Here is a 19,557-nt window from a genome sequence, read left to right on the forward strand (position 1 = left end):
TCTCTTAATATTATTACATTAAAGATTAGGTTTCAATATATGAATTTGGGGGGTGGGGGGGACACAAACATTAAGACTATAGCAAAGAAGGAACCTGAAAATCAGAGAGATTGGATAATTTACTTAAAGTTAAAGGGAATAAGTAACAGACTTGGGATTTAAACACATATTTTCCAGAATAACTGCAACTCTAGAGTTTTATTCACTGATACAAGCATGTAGTTAATCTAGACCTGTTTTTACATATGTAAAACATGCCCACTTATTACAGCACCATATACATATACTTTATATATATATTTTTCTGTTTCCAAAATTTAATGTCAATCATGAATTCTGGCAATAGTTTCCATTATGAAGCCACCATGATGTGCCTGACAAAGAATGAAGAAACTACATTCAGAAAATACATATTTTGTGGGCTTCTTAAAAACAGATGTACTTTTCACAAACAAAGACTTACAGAGGAGAAGAGACAGGAAGAAGTACCTCATAAATCTTCATTTTCGATGCACTAAAGGAGGAAATGTTTCAATAGTATTCAAAGTTTAATAAATTTGAGAGTTCTATATAAAACATGAGGGGGCAATAATGTACCCCCAAACACTGGGAAAAAGAGGAGAAAGGCTGAACTGGTAAAACGATTCCTTCCTTGTTTGTAGCCACCAAAGACCATCTGTCTATGAATGTGTAACTAAAGTATTTGGAAACATCTAAAACTCAAAACAGGGTACTATGAGAACAACTTCAAGGAGCCTAGAATGAAAAGTGATTAAATTTGATAAGCAAAACCCAAATCCACTGTTTTGTACTCACAGGAAGAAAGAACCATGTTAACTGAAGGGGATAAATTAGCCATCAAAGGGCAGGGAACGGCCACGTGGGAAACCTCAGGCTATTTATGTACAGCTCAAAGGAGTGGGAGTGTTGGCAAAGCAGAAGTTTACATAAGGGTTACCTCGGCAAGGCTCTCCCCATCCTGGAAGGGAGGGCTTTCAGCTTTCTTGCCTAAAACATACTTCCTAAGGTCTATTAGCACACCTTCTATTGATTCCACACTCACCAAATCACTTTCATGACAATTTAATTTCTTGTGTAGCTTATCTACTCACAAAGAGTGCATCGCTATTCTTTGAAAGTCCACATTGTTTTGGGTTATTAATACTTAGTGTTCTGGCATTCTGCTCATATTCATATTTGTCTTCCAATACAGCCTGCTCACAATGAGAGGGTATATAAATCCTCCCATGTGGGCATTTCCATCTACTTGACAACTGTGTTGCTCATCATAAACAAATTTTGCCTATTTGGTTAATGTGAGTCAACCCCTTAGAGATGGATCTGCTAACACTATGCCCACTAAATCAAGTTTCTGATCTTCTGTGGCTGAAACTCAAGCACTGGATTGTGGTGACATCACTAAGGGTACCTTGTAGCAACATATCCAGGCATCTTACAGGACTTAACAGATCGCACCTCTCTGAATCACAGTGCAGCCTAGCACAGGTTTTCCATTTGAAACCAAGACAGCACTTTCTATGAATGTTTCATTTGTGCACCATTAATAGAGATGTACACTGTTTCCCAAGAAAGATGATGTAAATCTTTCCATAATTTAACCATGAAAATCTACAGTGGACTCTGTTACGTAGCAGTACAAAGAGTCATGACTTAAAGCCTCATAAACTACCCATTGTAGCACAGCTGCTCACGATCCAGTGACAGGCTTGGTTAATGGATTGTCCTGGTTTCTTTAAGCTTCCTATGTCTGTCAGAAGAGAACTATGCTTTTATTTATTCCCTTATTCCCAAGACTATTTAGTGGAATATTTTTTCAAAAGACATTTTTAGAGAAGAATATGAAAAGCAAGCAGATAAATATACTATTTATCATTTATGAACAAAAATAGTTTTGAATGCCAAAGTTCTAGATATCTGGGGTAATAAAATAAAAATATGGAGTGTCTCAGAGCTCAAAAACCTTATGACTTAGGAACTGAGTAGGCATGTAAGAAAAAAATCACAAGTTATTATGAAGCATGCTATAATGAATTATTTGACACAGAAGGTATAACAAGACATTGATATCTGAGAAGACTGTTTACCCTGAGGCTTAAACGGCAAGTAGGAAGTTGTCAGGAAGGCAATTGTAGGAAGTATACAAATTATTTAAGGGATGCTGGAACAGAAACGATGAGGTAAAGAGGAGCTGGACAATTAGGGACTATTTAAAGCCTAAAGGGGTTTTTATGTAATACTGAGGAGTTTAGATATGAGTGCAGGTGACAGGGAGCCATTTTGACAGAAGGGGTAAATTTCAGATTCCCTTGGCTAGCTAGGTATAGAGTAGATGGTGGGAAATGGGGAAACAGCAAACTAGCAACAAAACACCCTGTAAGAAACATACCCAAATACTCTCAGGGACTGAGGATGTGGGCCTGGCTCAGGGCAGTGGCTGTGAAGGCAAAGAGCTGAATATGAAAAACAAGAGATATTTAAGAGGTAGAATAATAAAAATATATTGTAATTACTGACAGCCACTAGCATTGACATATTCTTGTGGATTCAATGCCTGCTGGGTGACCTTTTTCACAGAAAGAGCAGCAATCCTGCCTGCTGTTCTATGGCTATTGTATTTGAGAAATTGAACATTGGGAGAATTTTTAATGCAGACTAGAGGCACCTGTGTGTCACCAACTGAGGGGATTAGCCCCAAGATGCTGTGGCATTTGTCATTGGTTCTCAGGTTTTAGCTCCCAGGAGACCATTAACTCCTGGCCAAGGTGCTTATAGTTCAGGCGAGCTGCTCTGCTAGGTGCTGAAGTTAGAGGCAGTGTGTGTGATGATTCAGAAACTGGGCTTGGGGTCAGCTAGGCTTGGGTTTGAATCCAACCGTTTGCTTCGACTCTCATTTCTCAGCTAAGCGTCACTGTCTATAAAGTAGAGGGGAGTTCCCGCTACCTATGATGGTTATTTGAATTAAATGAGTTTCTTGCTTAAATTCACATATAAGGGGTAGAACTAAGATTCCACTGTGGGTCTAGCTGACTGCACACTCTACACTCTCTCTTTATCATTCCTTCTCTTCATATTTAATGGATGCATTATTTTCATTATTATTTATTTTTGAAGAAATGCAACAATGTCAGTTTATAGTTCCCTTTTGACCCAAGAGTTATTTTACAGAGAGCTTTAAAAAACCCATGAAAAAAAGGCTTTGTGTGGTTTGGTTTTGTTATTGATTTTCTAGTTTTATTCCACTGTCATCAGAGGCTGTTGTTTGTATTATTTGTACCTAATGGAACTTATTGCATTTTCTTTGTGACCTGATCTGTGGTTAATTTTGTCAGTGTTCTTTGTGGACTTGAAAAGTAAGTGTATTCTCTATTATCAGAGTAAAGAGTTCGCAATGTATTCAGATCTACTTTATTTATTTTGTTGTTTGGGTCTTCTATATAATTATAGTAAGTCGTGTCTTACTTATGGTTCCACTTTCCATGGTTTCAGTTATCTGAGGTCAACTGCAGCCCAAAAATAAGTACAATAAAATATTTTGAGAGAGAGAGAGACCATATTCATATAACTTTTATTACAGTATATTGTTATAATTGTTCCATTTTATTAGTATTGTTGTTAATCTCTTACTGTGCCTACTTTATAAATTAAACTTTATCATAGTAGGTATGTATAGGAAAAACACAGTTATAGAGGAGTCAGTACTATCCATGGTTTTAGGCATCTACTGGGGGTCCTGTTACATTCCTTCTATGAATAAGGGGGGATTACCGTATTTATCTGTGTCCTCTACTTGCCCTTACTTGGATGGAAAGTGGTATATGTTGAAATATCTAATATGAATATGTTTCTGTCTATTTCTTCTTGCATCTTCTGCAGTTTCCGCTATAAAAGTTGCTGTTTGGTTATGTGGTATGTATTCATAACTACTGGATGTTGCTTGTGAACTCTTGCCTTCAACATAAATCAGTCCCTCCTTGTGCTACTTTATGGACATTTTACCTTGGACATTTTTCAGCCTGCATTTTACCTTGTCTCATATCAAGATCAAAATCAATGCTTTCTGTTGTTATTTAATAGTTTGCATTTGCCTTGTGAGCTTTTGCCCATCCTTGTATCTTTCACCTTTTAAAATCACTCTGTTAGATGTGTCTCTTGCATTCAGCATAGAGTTGGGTTTTGCAGATTCCACATTTCTGACTGGTACACCATACTCTGCTCAGCCCGTACCTGGAGTTTCATAAAATATTTGTTTCCTTTTTATTTTCTTCTCTTCCTCTACCATGGGCAAGCCTCACCTAGGCCCCCAATCTTCTTGTTAGAAGCAGTTTGGGACCTGTCTGGACCTGAAGTCCCTTCGGAACCATCTGGCTTAGCTGGATTCTCATGTTTGATTCTGCCCTGCTGGTTCTCACACCACAGCAGAACAGGCTCTCCCTCTCCCACAGGGGAAGCCCTATGTATAATCGTCAATGGTGGACTTGACGAGCACCAATATAAAAGTTTGAAACTTATTCTCCTCTACTGGCTTGATATACAGACTGAAGTTTCCAATATCTAGATTAAGGTCTGATGTCTCCCAAAATATTCTTTAAAATGTAATTAAATGACCTGGGAGTGCTGTTGTAGCATATAAGTCTACTTCTGGAAGAAACCCAAGAAATCATCTATTCAAATTTTCTCCCTAGTGTATGAATTGCTCCTACAATGTCTCAGTAAGTTTTTGTCTCAGTTTGGATTTTTCTGGAAATGATTAACTGACACTGTCACCCATTTTATAGGCATGAGTTTGAAGCCCAGCTAGACTATATAACAGCTATATAATGTTGAGAACTTACATAAACACTTTTTGTCTAAAGTTTTTGTCTGTAGAATGGGGACAATGAAAGAAACTCAGAGAGCTGTTAAGAGGACTAAGCAGGGTTACAAATTCAAAGATTAGGCAGGTAATTAATTGTATTCCGTAGTAGAAGGTAATAGAAATTATGAGGAGAGTTCATTCCCTTATCAAAGGAGAAAACTCTACTGAGCTCTGGTATATAACTGCCCTGCCTGCAACAATGTGGGCCCAATAACATCACCAGTTCTTCCCACTTTTCTAGAAAAGCAGAAACCTGGCTTTTTAAATGTGAAGTTTCTCAGTTATTGAACATGGCAACTAATTCCAATTTATTTAAACACTTAGACTATTTTAAAAAAAACATATCTGTAGGCTGGGTATACTATAGGCTGCCACTTTGCAGTCTGTGGTCTACATTAATTAGCATAATGCACATGATAGGCACTCAATACTACATCATGAATTCATCACATCTGAAAACTTTGACATCAGATCATTGGGAGATGGGACTTGTTTGCTTGGGTGGGTAAAAGGCCACGGAAAAGGAGACTTCGAGTAACCAGGATATCGACTGCAGGCCCAGGAACTCTGCAGAAATTGTGGGGAACAAAACAGAGAACAGGGTGAGAGTGGACCAGCTATGAGCTCTGTGTCCTTCCCAGTCTGTCTGCTCTTACCCGTCTTGCCGATACTTGCTGGCTTTCTTGTACAACTGGCCAATCCCTGTACAGAAATAACTAATACAGGAGGAGTAGGGAGAGCGGAGTAGAAAGATCCTGCAGCTGGCCAGAGCCAGAAGGGCCCTGGCAGCGTCCTTAGAGTGAGCTAACTGAGATGAGAACAAAAAAGACATTGAGCTGGGAGCCAAGGAAGCAACTTTCTCCCTGCCCCTATTCCCGATGGCTTTTCCCCATGAGCAACTCTGAGCCTAGCCAAATACTTTCTATTCGGGTGGGTTGCAGCTGTCCCACACACATTCTAAATAAGGGCCAGTCGAGCGGTTTCTATTTTTAGCACTTTAATGTGGATGCAAAGGTCACTAAGATTCCCCATTTGCTGGCTCGATTCCTCGCTTTCTTTATTTCTCTTATTTTCCTCCTAAAATATATGTTTTCTCTTCTACTGAGCTAAAGTAAGAATTCTGGGGGATGAGGGACCCTGAATTTTACTTCCTCTTGGCTGCATTCCTTATTATTGCCATGGGTTGGGTGATATATCTAGCCTGTGGCGTGCAAAGTCATGTACCAACTTTGGGAAACAGCATTCCAGACTTGGACCAAAGCCACTCCTTTTGCTCTCTTGAGCATAAAGAGATGCTTAAAGTAGAAAATAGCCTTAAAGCGACTCTCATCTAACCCTCCAAGTATACAGTTGACAGCACTGAGGCCTAGTAAGGTGAATTTGTTTATTACTATCTAACATTAATAAGAAATATTACTATAGCTTATATTCATGGAAGGTTTTCCTGTACTGAGCACCTTACATGGTGCATTAATTTATTTTGTGTTGCTCTAAAGGAATACCTGAGGCTAGGTAATTTAAGGAAAGAGGTTTATTTGGCTCACGGTTCTGCAAGTTGTACAGGAAGCATGGCACTGGCATCTGCTTCTGATGAGGGCTTCAGGGAGATTCCACTCATGGTGGAAGGGGCAGGGGGTGCCGACAAGTTACATGGGAAGAGAGGGAGCAAGAAAGAGCAGGGAGGTATTTCATGCTCTTTCAAATAACCAGCTCTCACTTGAACTAATAGAGCAAGAACTCACTCACTACCTCGGGGCGGGCACCAAGCCATTCATGAGGGTTCTGCCCCCATGACCCAAACACCTCTCACTGGACCCCCATCTCCAACACTGGGGATCACATTTCAACATGAGATTTGGAGGGGACAAACATCCTAACTATATCACATGGATTTCCTAATTTAGTTCTCACAACCAAACAAGGCATCTATTTCAATTATTCCCATCTTAGAGATGACAAAACTGAGGTTAAGCGGTTTAAGAAACGTGGCCTAAGTCACATGGACTGGTCATGAGCCCTAAAGACATTTAGGATGCTGATTCCAGTTCTTTAACTCTTTCCAGAACCAGTGCTCAGTGTATAGATTCTCTCTCTCCTCTGTCTCTCTCTCTCTTTCACACACACACACACACACAATTCTCAGCATGGCCCTTTCATGCTTTTCTTTGGAAGCCATGATGTGTGTTCAGAACATGAGGGCAATCTCGTGAAAGCCCCCATTTAGCCTGAGAGGCCGAGGAGCTGCTTGATACAGTGGAGAGTTTTGACCCTATTTACCTGTTCTCAGGGTCGGCCAAGGCCATACTCCGAGTGACGTAGCACATTTTGAGGGGGATGCTTTTCCGGTCTCTGTGGAAGGAGAAGGACTGCGATGACGGGGGGTCTGAGGTGCTGCCCCCTAACCGAGGGGATTCAGGCGGAGGTGTTTCCCACCCAATCTCGGATACTGGGGATCCTTTCTTCACATAGGGCGTGGCTTCTCGCATGTACTTCACTGCAAGGAAAAAGACAACAAGTGCTTTTAATACATCACGGCTGAATTTCTGGGAAGTCTGATTGTGTTTCTGAAATAGACTTGCTTTGGATAAGCTCTTAATACTGAACTTCTTAAATTCTCAACGAGATTTTGAATTTTTGTTCCACTCAAGGTAATTATCTCATTATTTAAATTATATAGCTCTGTGGATCTTAGAACTTGCTGTTATGATGTCCTACAGTTGAGAATTGTGTCTAGCTTTTTTCAACTGTGACAACTTTTGCACTTTCTGATTTTAAGTTTTGCATTCTGGGAAAAAGGCTGAAAACATGGGCAGAGAGTGAGAAAGTATAACTTAGGCTAAAAGATACGTTATTCAATATAGATGTAAGGAATATGGCAGCCACATTCATTACACAGGATGCCATTTTTCTGTTGAGAAACAATCATAGGGTTTTCAATTTGATAGTGTCAAGGAAACACATACAAAGAAATATATATAAGAACACATTTTGTAGTGGCAAAAATGTGTAATAGAAAAAAAAATTATTTGTAAGAGCTGAAAAGTAGAAACAATGTAAATATCCATTAAAAAGGAACAGATTAAATAAATTGTAAGACATTTATATCATTTAAAAAATGATATACATATCATTAATTCTTAATATATATCATTAATTCTTTATCTCTCTCTCTCTCTCTCTCTCTATATATATATAGATGTAGGTGTGTTGATGTGGAAAGACCTGTAAGATCTATTATTAGTGGGGATAAAAGGAGAAAGCAATGCATATACTATAATATCTTTGTATATAAATTCATAAATATATGTGCTTATATGCCTACAATTATTTCTGGGTAGAAATATAAGAAATTATTAACACTAGTTAGCTGTGGGAAGTGGAAATAAAAGCCATAATGATTAAGAAATAGGCTTTTACTATTTATTTATTACTCTTTCATATCATTTTCATGTTTAACCATATGTGTGTATTACTTTTATAAATCTTAAGAAAACAAAAATAACTTAAGAAAACAAAAATAGCTTAAGAGCCCAGTGAAGCAGACTGAAGTTCTGCTCTTTGATATATTTGCCTTGGTATCAAGAAGTATTTTTGCCTATTCTGAATTTGAGCATTTGGTCTTTAGACAGCTTTTGGGTTGACAGGGCAACGAGATTCTTGGAACATGCAATGTAAACTTGCATATTCTTTCTATCACCCACATACTCTGGTTCACTGCTGCCTCGGGAGATTGGGCTAAGTCCCTCACAGGTGTTTGTTATTACAAATGGCAGTGAATTGGAATGAGAGCCAACTAGGGGGCATTTCCTCCAGATCTTTGATGAATCGGTTCCACCAACTAGTACCTTCCCTGTGCAAGACATCAACAGGATTATAGAGACTACAGAGATGAACAATACACTCCAAACTCAGAGTTACAAAATCATGGGTGACTACAGTGGATGCTGTTGGTGTCCCATCTGGGACCCTTTTCCTATAGCCTGGTTGCTGTGTGTTGGGTGAGAACAACTCATAGCTGCCCCGCAAATCTTGGCCCAACAGAAGCCGCTAAGCTCGGGAGGCTGCAAAGTCACTACCCAATCCCCCAGACAGATGCTCTGCTTCTCAGAAACCCACCTAAGATAGGACATGAGACAAAGTACACAAACTACGGCACAAAGTAGAATGAGCTATGTTTTATAAAACGAATAAAATGCCTTGGAAGAACCCATTAAAAAAAGGATCTAGGAGCACGAAAGACAGTTCAGGTTCACAAAAATTTAATTAGCAGTTCAAATATACCCAGATGCATGTAATATGGACCTTTATTGAGGGACTCAATCATATCAAAAATAGCCATATTAATACAAGACAGAGGAGCAGTCATTTAACACCAACACATATTTTCAAGGAAGATTTCAGGGTTTTAGTTGAATATAAGTGCAATTAGAAGAAAAGAGCTCCATGGTTGCTCCAAACCTGTTAGCACAGGTTGCAGTTACAGAAGGAGAAATATTATTCATGGACTGTGTATTTTAATAAATATTATTTATTTCTGGGCAAAATATTTAAAGAGGAACACAGACATACTCATGAACAAATGCAGAAATTTAGGGGGACATATTGAAGCTGTCCGAGGCTGGAATAAATATACTTCTTTAGAAGATCCTGAACTTTTTCATCTGTGAAACCATTTTAGTAGAAGCTAGAACACTGCTTAGCTTTGTATATTGTAGAATTATACTCATGGAAATATAGAAAATTCAAGTATTAGCTGAGATGAATTGAAGATTTTCATTTGATTGCATTATTATCCTTCTGAGTGGAGTAGGGATGAGTGTTGCAGGAGTGAGAATCCAGGGATGCTTCATGGGGAAGGTGCCATTTGAACTTGGCCTTAAAGAGTAGCTAGGACTTTAAAAAGTAGAGATAAGAATAATAATCCTTCCTTTACGTAACATGCTCTGCTTTATAATTTTTATTGCAATTCCATAGAAAAGGTAAGTCAGGTCTCAATTTGGAAGAAGGATAGAGAAAGAACATTTACAATATACTTAATGATGTGCCAAGTATTGAATCAGGTGCTTTACATATCTACCCACATTAAGTTTCAAATGACCATTTAAGGTCTCATTTTATATACAAGGAAACTAAGGTCTAGAGAAGGTATGGATAAGGTATCTTTTATTTACCAAGCGTCCATGTGTCCACGAGTTATACAAGAAAAATATTGCTATCTCTTTCAGACCTGCTAGAAAGAAATGCCTTGTAGGGCTATTCTTATTGAAGTGAACACTAGCAGCATGACATAGGTGATCCCTTGTAGGTTAGTATTATTGTACACATCAGCACACTGATGCTCAGAATTTTAGCTTATGTAAAGTTATATGGCTAGTAAGTGGTGTAGCTAGAATTTGATTTCCCAGAGATAATATTTTCTCATGAGATCTGGCCATACCGCCTAGATGAAGGATGCAAATGACAAGCTAATAGGTTTGAGCTTTATTCTACAGGCAGTAGTGATAGTCGTGGTGATCTGTGAGTGAGAGAGTGGCAGAATCAAAGGTTAGCTTTAGAGAGAACTCCTGGAAGGTGAGACTGGGTGTACTTAAGAGAAAGGATTAGAAGTAGATCCACCATTTCCAGGGCCATAGGGGTTAATGTCAGAGATAACCCAAGCAACACTCTAAATCTCCATATAAGGGAAGAGGAATCCCAGAAATGTGTGGCTTTAGCCATTCCTGGGAAGAAGCATGGGGAGTATAGCAAGTCTTAGCCTAGAAACAAATATTTGCCAAATAACCCTTTCCTATGTGACACAGCACTAGGGGAATTTCCAAAGGACAGAAGACATGGCACTGCCTTGAAGAAGGGACATCCCATTGGGAGTAATATTCTGCATATAGTAATCCTTTTAACTGGCCAATTGCAAATAAAGACAGAAAAAAATAAGGTAGGTGTGATAATTTTAAAATTTCACTCATTCGGTCAAAACTTATCAGTCAATTTTCATGTGCTAAGAACAGTGCTGTCCATGAGGTATAATAAGAAATGGTCCATGATTAGAAGTTTAAGCCAGGAAAAAGGGAAGTATGTAAATGATATGAGTGCTTATGTTAAATCTCAAAACTGGTTTAAGGAAATCTCAAGCTCGACAAATCTCTAGAGGCCTTGAAGAATCAAATGCAAGTCCTTTCTGGAGGAAGGCAACTTCATCCTAAGCTTCAAAGGATCCCCATAAATCATTTTAAAATGCAATGAGCAGGCATAAAAATCAAAGGAAATGTTGCATACAAGGAAACAACGTACCATGTGCAAGAACCAGCACTAAGGGCAGTAAGTCTCACGCATACTACAAAGCTATAGTATGTTTACAGAGACAAATGAAACCTTGAGAGAATCTTCCACAAATTCTTTAAAAGTGATTTAACATAGTGATAAAAAGAACCAAACAGAATGTTTAGTAATATTACCAGAATTGAAACTTCCATAGATAGACATGTCAGAAGAAGGAATTAGGGAACTGTAGATAAGAAATTTTACAGAATGTAGCACAAATATACAAAAAGATGGAAAATATGGGATAGAGATGAACAGATGTGAAGGATAAAGTAAGAAAATCTAAATATGTTTAACTGGGCCCTTGGAAACGTAGGGTATAGCAAATATGGCAGAGTCGAAGAATTTTCCTGATGCCAAGACACCAACCCATAAATTCAAGAAACCTAATTTGGCTTTGCTGAACAACGCCTGTGAACTTCACCACCAAGAAAAATAGAAATAAGGTATCATTCTTCTTTATACTTTGGATGGGGTAATGGCTTAGGTTTTTCTGTGTTTCTTCTGAGAGCTTTAGATATCACCTCTGCTTTTCACTAGTATTGGGAGGAAATCTTAGCAAAATCCCTAAATGAGTCTTGAAATCTCCAGAAAATAAATTTTCAATTTCAAGGAATTAAATGAGGCTAAAAGACTATCGTCACTGTTCCTAAGGAAGATATACTGAGGTTCTGGTAGTTTTTTTCATATCTATCCTGAGGGACAATAAGTAACATCCACACATCCGTTCTTAAAATCCCTTTGTCCATCCAGGAGTCCTGATTTTTTTTGATATGTATAGAAAATGAAGAAGTTTGTTATTGTGTATAATAAAAAAAAAGCAAAAGAAGATTGCCATTGGATTTCTTCAAGAACCCATAATTTCTGGTACAGAGGAAGTAATAAAATGGTCAAGATGGTCCTTCTTGCTGGAAGAGACTCCAAGTCATTTTTACAAGGCTTGGCTATCAATTGTAGACATAATTCTACTGCCAAGCACTCCTGTCCCCAATCACCAGTTGAGATCTGAGACTAAGCAGCCCCAGGCAGGGAGTGAAAGCAGGGTAGCCATGCTTGGGGGTGGTAAAGCAGTGGCTCTAATTGGAAATAGAGTGTGTGAAACCTTCATGGTTCTCTGTGCATTAGTGTCCTGAAATTTCTATACCTGGCAATCAAAATAGTTAGGATATCATCTAATTCAGGGAAGGGAAGGTGTTGCCTAAGAATAGATTTATCTATAATAGGCAGCCAACATTAGTGTATTAAGCAATACAGGAGTTTGTTATTCATTTGTCAAAAGTCTAGAGTGAAAGAAAAGGGCTGCTAGGGCAGCTCTGCTCCCTGAAGTTGTCAGGGACTCAGGCTTCTGCTTCCTGACTGCTCTGTATCCCTGGTGTGCTGTCTAATGATCCAATATGGCTGCTGAGTTCCAGCCATCACAACCAAATTCCCATCAGTAGGAAAGACGAAGAAGTGAAAAACACACCATCCTTCTTGCTTTAAGGCCACTTTTCAGATATTGACACGCTATTTCTGCTTACAACCTGATATGGTTTGAATATTTAGCCCCTCCAAATCTCATGTTGAAATGTAATCTCCATTGTTAGAGGTGGGCCTAGTGGAGGTACTGGATCATGAGGACAGATCCCTCGTGAATGGCTTAGCGCCATCCCCTTGGTAATGAGTGAGTTCTCACCCAGTTGGTTCACTTGAGATCTGGTTGTTTAAAAGAGTCTGGGACCTCCCCCTTCTCTCTCTCTTTGTCCCATTCTTGCCATATGATGTGCTGCTCTCCCTTTGCTTTCCACCATGAGTAAAAGCTCCCTGGGGCATCACCAGAAGCCAAGCAGATGGTGGCGCCATGCTTCCTGTCCAGCCTGCAGCACCGTGAGCCAATTAAACCTCTTTCCTTTTTAAATTACCCAAGCCCAGGTATTCCTTTATAGCGATGCAAAATGGATTAACACACAGCCCATTGGCCAGAACTTACTCACACGGCCACTTCTAGGTGGAAAATAAATTTTTTCTTTATTCTTGACAGCTCTATGTCCACCTAGCTAAAAATGGTAGGGAGAGGTGGCTATTACTGGGGAAAATGAAGAGAATAAATATCTGGAGAAAACAGAGGAAGACATTCCTAATTCTCTCAGGACTTAGCATAAATAGATTTTACAACACATAAATACAAAGAAATGTGTTAGAACAATCAATTAAAAAAACATGACTATGTTCCATATACTTTGCCAAGTGTTTTTTGTGTACTAACTCATTTGAACCTCACAACAATATAGGCATTATAATCATCCCCCTTTGGTCATTCGCCCAAAGTCACAGAGTTGGAAAATGGCAGAAGCATGAGGTGAATCCGGGTAGACTGGCTCTACAGTCCTTAGGTTCAACCAGGAAGCAATACTGATTCTCGCCCTGAAAAAAAATTGCGTGTGTGTGTGTGTGTGTGTGTGTGTGCGTGTATTTAAGTCAATATTTTTATGTGCTGTGAGAAAACATCCAATTAAGAGGCTATTGCCTGTAACATGAGAGAGTTTGATTTTGTAAGCTTGAACTATTAAACTATGGCATTTCAATAAATGCCTTTTAAGACACTATAATATGTATTCATAATAGAGGGTTTAACCTGGCAGAACTGAACCACTAGCGTCTGCATAATTATACTTCCATGTGCTTACCGGCAGTAATTTCAGGCAAAGAGCTGTTGAAACTGATTTGAAGCAGCCAGGCCCAGGTTCAGGGTGCCTAGTAATCAGAACTAATTAATAAACCATGTCCTTTTTGGGCATCATGATTTAAAAGCTGTGGTTTAGCAATTAAAATTCCAATCTTCAGTTGTAAGAAAAGGGGCGGAGAGAAGTAAGAAGTGGTCTTCAAACCAATAATCCACCAAGCCACTTTCAATATGTTTGTGTTTTTCATTTGAAGGACAGGCAGTTGTGAACATTCCAAAAGAGCATTCAGTAAAGCCCAAATTTGCTAAGGCTCCAACTTGCCACAATTAAATCTTTGTTGGGTTGGCCAGATGACATTTGAAAGAAAAAGCAGCACACAGGCTACTAATGAGGAAGTGCTTTAGGCAAATCCAATCAACTCTCCTACCAGACTGGTTTCTAAGGAGCCGGAAAGTCCGTCTGATGTGTTCAAGTTTTCTTAAAAATAACAACAAACACAACAACAAAAAAAGAATTTCCAGATTACAGGAAGGAAAAAAAAATTCATTGCTTTAGAGGATGTAAACGCAAATATGGAGTTTTAAAAATGTGATTAAGGAGAAAGGGGATTAGCTGGAGGCAAGAAACCTGGGTATTCAGACTTCTGGTGAAATGTTCAAGCTGGGGACATGTTGGTGACAGTGGGAATTGCCAACAAAATGCAATATAAGATTTACCCTCAATGGCATTTTCCCAGGTCATCTTAGGGAGGAAATATGCAGAGAGAGATCATCAATATTTTCAAAAAGACCAAGAAATGATGAAAGAGGTAGTATGTTTCTCAGAAGTTATAGCTGAGAGGCTGAATGATGCAGAGGAAGGAGAATTGGCCCTGGGAGTCTGAGACCTGGATTATAGTTCCAGCTCTGCCACTAACTAGCTCTCCAGCCCTGGGCAAGTCACTTCCCTTGCCTGGATCTCATTTTCTTTGCCTGTCAAAGGAGGGAAATAAGGTCCCTACCCTTCAAACATTCTCTGATTCCTTGGGAAGCTGCCTTTTCTGACAACATTAAAAAAAGAATGTGTTTTACCTCCTCTTACTACTTATATCATCACCAAGAAATAGCCCTGTTCAAATGTGTGCCACATTCTAGACAGAGGCCTTAAGCAGATGTGTCTTCTGACTTTTTAACCAAACCCTACAGGCACCTGACAAATAGGAATATAAGCCCACATTGAAATTATGTTCTCAAGTTACTTTTTCTTAGGTTTGGCAGCATTATCTAGAAGAATCATTATTTTCATTCAGTTACCAATATTTATTTTACTTCCATTCTGCCAGCTGAATCCTGGCATAAATACATCTGGAAGGGAAGAAGCATTTGAAGGATGGCCAAAATGTTCTGAAGAAGTCATAGGACGTTCTTGGAGAGGGGATTGAGTTTTAAAATGTGGAGTTGAGAGTAAAATAAACTAGGTATGAATTTGTTAAGTAATCTTCGGCCTCCAAAGAAAAGATTATCTCAAAATTGTCCTATTTTAGACTAATCCACTCATTCAATGTGACCTACCTTGATTCTTCAACAGAGCAAGATAATCGATGCCAAAGTAAGGCAATGGACCCACAGAAAGTATCCCATCTCATGAGTAATCCTATCCATCCAGAGCACACTGATTGGTTTAGTTATTAATTAATTCAACAAATGTTTAATGAGCTCTTTCTGTAGGGAGGGCCCTGAGTATTGGAATAGTCACAGTGAATAAGACCGACTGGCTCCCTACCCTTAAGGTGCTTGCATTCCAGTACACATGTGCCTGTTGCGGCATAGGGTGGAGACATTAAACAAGCAGACGATATAGGGCATTGCTCAGAAAGTGACATGCACTAGAGGACAGGAGGCTGTCCCCTTTCACACAGAGCCACTCACCATCTGGCACCTGCCTACTTCCTGACCTAATCTTAGCTGTCTTGTTCTGCACAGTTCACATGCAAGCCACAGAGAAGTACTGTTTAATTCGCTGAACATGCCATGTTCTCTCCTGCCTCTGTTCTTTGCACATGTGGTTTCCTCCACATGGAAACCTTTCTGGAAAACTCCCTACATCCTTTAAACCTCATGCTGGGTAAGACCTCCTTTTCAAAGTGCTCCTGACACCTCCAGGCATGCCTCCCTTAAACACCAGCTGTGCTTTGTAGCAGCTTCCACTGATATCAACAGCAACAGGACCATAAACATCGTGATGATGGCTTATTCCACGCCAGGCACTGGGCTGATCAGCTTACAAATATTTAAAAGAACCCTTATATTTATATGCAATTGTTTGCATAATAAGTCTTTCTAGTAAAACCATAAGGTCCTCAAAGTTGAATGACTACTTTACAAACTCTGGACTCTGGAGCCAGACTATACAGTTCACATCCCAGCTCTGTCACCTGCCAACTATGTAAGCTTGGGAAAATTTCCTTACCCTTTTGATACCTTCACTTTTCCATGTGAAAAATGAGGATGCATAGCCATTCTTACCTCAGAGAATTGTTATAAGGTTATGAGGATTAAATGGGTTAATACACACAAAGGGCTTGGAAGAGTGTTTGGTACATAGAAAGTACTCATTACTGTTAAAAAAAATAAAAACTCAGGGACATGCAATTAGCACAACTGTCTGGCTACAAAACATGCAATTGTGAGCAAATGAACAACAAATAGAATCTCCACAACATAGTTTCTCATATTTTTAAAATTTTTTTGAGAGATGGAGTCTGGCTTTGTCGCCCAGGCTGGAGTGCAGTGGCACGATCTTGGCTCACTGCAACCTCCGCCTCCTGGGTTCAAGCGATTCTCCTGCCTCAGTCTCCTGAGTAGCTGGGATTATAGGTGCGCAGCACCACACCTGGCTGATTTTTGTATTTTTAGTAGATACGAGGTTGCACCATGTTGGCCAGGCTGGTCTCGAACTCCCGACCTCAAGTGATCCATCCGCCTTGGCCTCCCAAAGTGCTGGGATTACAGGCATGAGCCACCGTGTGTGGCCAGTTTCTCAGAGTTGTTCTCTAGGAGCAGTCTCATAACCAATCTTTATTACAGATCAAGTAGCAGAGGCCAGAGAGTATCAGTCACTTGCCTAAGGTTACAAGACCAAAGAGTCACAGATGAGGGTCAGGAACCCTGCACTCTATCCTGTAAAATGGAGGTAAGCAAGATTTTTCCTTAAAAAGCCAGAGAAAAAATGCTGAGGGCTTTGTGGACCTTAGAGTCTCTCTCATAACTTCATTTTGGCATCGTTGCACAAAGAGGTCACAGGCTGTACACAAATGCACCAGTCTGGCAGCATTCCAACAACACTTCATTCACAAAAACAGGCAGAAGGCCAGGTTGGACCCACGGGCTGTAGTCTGCCAACTCCAGCTTTAAAACAATAACAACAACTAGCAATTATTGATTACTTACCACATGTTGAACCTGGCTCTAAATGTGTAAAGTATGCTCATTAGGGAGCAATTCTATGAAGTAGGCATACTATTACGCCTACCTTATAAGAAAGAAAATTGTGGCATGGAGAACTGAAGTGACTTGCCCACAGTCACACAGTAGCAATTGGCAGTGCTGAGATTTGAATCGAGGGTGTCTAGCTCTACAGCCTCAACTTCCAATCACTTTACCATGCTTTTTTTCTTGCATCCTGGATGCTGCCTCTAAACATATGTAAATGTTCATGTCTGAAACCTGTTTGTACAACCACAAAAATTTTCGAAGTCATGTTTCTAAAAACATCTTTTGGCTGAGCATGGTGGCTCACACCTGTAATTCCTGAACTTTGGGAGTATGAGGTGGGAGAATTGCTTGAGGCCAGGAGTTAGTGACTAGCCTGAGCAATACAGCATGACCTCATTTCTACAAAAATAAAAATTAAAAAATTATCCAGGCATGGTGGTGCACACCTGTAGCCCTACCTGCTCAGGAGGCTGAAGCAGGAGGATCACTTGAGCTCAGTAAGTTGAGGCTGCAGTGAGCTATGATCATGCCACTGCACTCCAGCTTGTGCAAAAGAACGAGACTTTGTGTCAAAAAAAAAAAAGAGAAAAAACAAAAAATTTTAACCTGCAGTGTTTTCTTTTCATCATCTCATAAACTGATAAAATATCAGTGTTTGTGTTTTCATAAAGAAAAAAGATAAGCCAGGGTAAAAAGAGGCTGGAACTACCGGGATCTTGCTCATTTGACATCCAGATATTATAAAGCAGCTGGCCCACACTCCTTCAAAGCCCGAAGGTGGCAATGGCTGAATCTAATAGATGAGGTGCATAATAGGTGTTGGTTTTATTACTTCAACTTACTAGATAGCCTCTGGGAGGGACACCTAATGCTTATGATGACAAAATTGAGATTTTAAGAGTTTCACACAGGCACTAAATAAAAAGATGAAATATAATAGGGATAAAGTAGAAAGTTCTGTCATTGCATATTCAAAATAAAAATCTCTGTAACATGTAGGACAGGGAGAACTGTGTTAAAAGCTGTTGATAAGAATACAGATTCTAGGGATTTTCATGGCTATGATTCCCATAATAAAGTAATAGGATATTAGGCTCCACTGATAGAAGTATGCCGTTCAGAAAAGGAGAGAGAAGTCCTTCTCTTTGCCTCCTCGATCAGCCTATACCTGAAGTTCTAACAGGTTAGACGATGTTTAAATGAGGGTAAAGCAAGTGATCAGCTTGTTGAAAGGCTCAGGAAATAATTAAACCATACATTAAATGACAGACATTAGCACAAAAGAGTGACATGCATAAACTTTGGAGTCTGACCCTGGGGTCCAATTCCAAGCTCTTCTATTGCCTAGCTCTGTGGTCATGAGCAAATTACTTGGTTTCCCCAAATGCTTGTTCTTTCACTCACTCATAGAACTGTTGTGAGGATTCAATGAATCAATGTAAGTAAAAATCTACAAGAAACTTGGGATAGTAAACACTGAAAGGTACACTACAATTATTAGAAGTTATTCAACCTAGAAAAACAATGTACAGGACTTAATAACTGGGGATTTGGTTAACTTCACTTTGTGTATGTCTGCAGAATACAGCCATGATCAGTGAATACAATCAACAGGGGTAAGATTTGGGTTCAATATAAGAAAAGACTGGGAGGTGGTGACTTCCCTATGCTAGTGACGTTTCAAGCAGAAACTGGATGAGCTATCTCCCAGTCACATTGCAGAAAATAATTCTACTTTGTGGAAGAGTAGATTGTTTCTAAAATCTCTTCAAGTTGCCATATTCTGTGATTTCTGGAAAGTGGTTAATTGAGATGCCTAATCCAAAGACTCCAATATAGTGAGATAGATTCACAGATACATTACCAAGCATAAAATTGTGCTGTACATTTCTTCATTATTATATACTTATTAGCTACATATTAGTAGTGTGACAATGAGACAATCTGTTAAGCTATCTGGGTCTTAGAATCCTCATCTGTATAATGCGGAAAACAATGTCTTCCTGAGATAGGCAATACAATGTAGTGGTTTAAAATATGAGCTCTAGAGTCAGAGCATCTGGGTTGGAATCCCAAATCTTCCATTTACAAGGTGGACTTCTTTGAGAAGGTATGTAACCACTGTGCCTCAGTTTCCTTACCTAATAATAACAGCACCTATCTCTTAGGATTGTTACAAGGATTAAATAATTTCAAAAAATGTACACAAAGCCCTTAGAACAGTATC

The 19,557-nt window shown here is 39.3% G+C and overlaps 1 protein-coding gene across 2 annotated transcripts in view; it reads right to left on the minus strand.

Annotated features, from left to right (window-relative positions):
- Window positions 1–19,557, minus strand: part of SNTB1 (syntrophin beta 1) — a 278,226-nt gene that overhangs the window by 152,152 nt on the left and 106,517 nt on the right. For both annotated transcript variants that reach the window (XM_519931.9, XM_024345265.3), the window contains exon 2: window positions 7,154–7,370. In XM_519931.9, coding sequence (XP_519931.2) covers window positions 7,154–7,370 — 217 coding nt within the window. The remainder of the gene's footprint in view (window positions 1–7,153; window positions 7,371–19,557) is intronic.

The sequence above is a fragment of the Pan troglodytes genome, chromosome 7 (assembly GCF_028858775.2).
Source record: "Pan troglodytes isolate AG18354 chromosome 7, NHGRI_mPanTro3-v2.0_pri, whole genome shotgun sequence".
NCBI classification, from domain to species: domain Eukaryota; kingdom Metazoa; phylum Chordata; class Mammalia; order Primates; family Hominidae; genus Pan; species Pan troglodytes.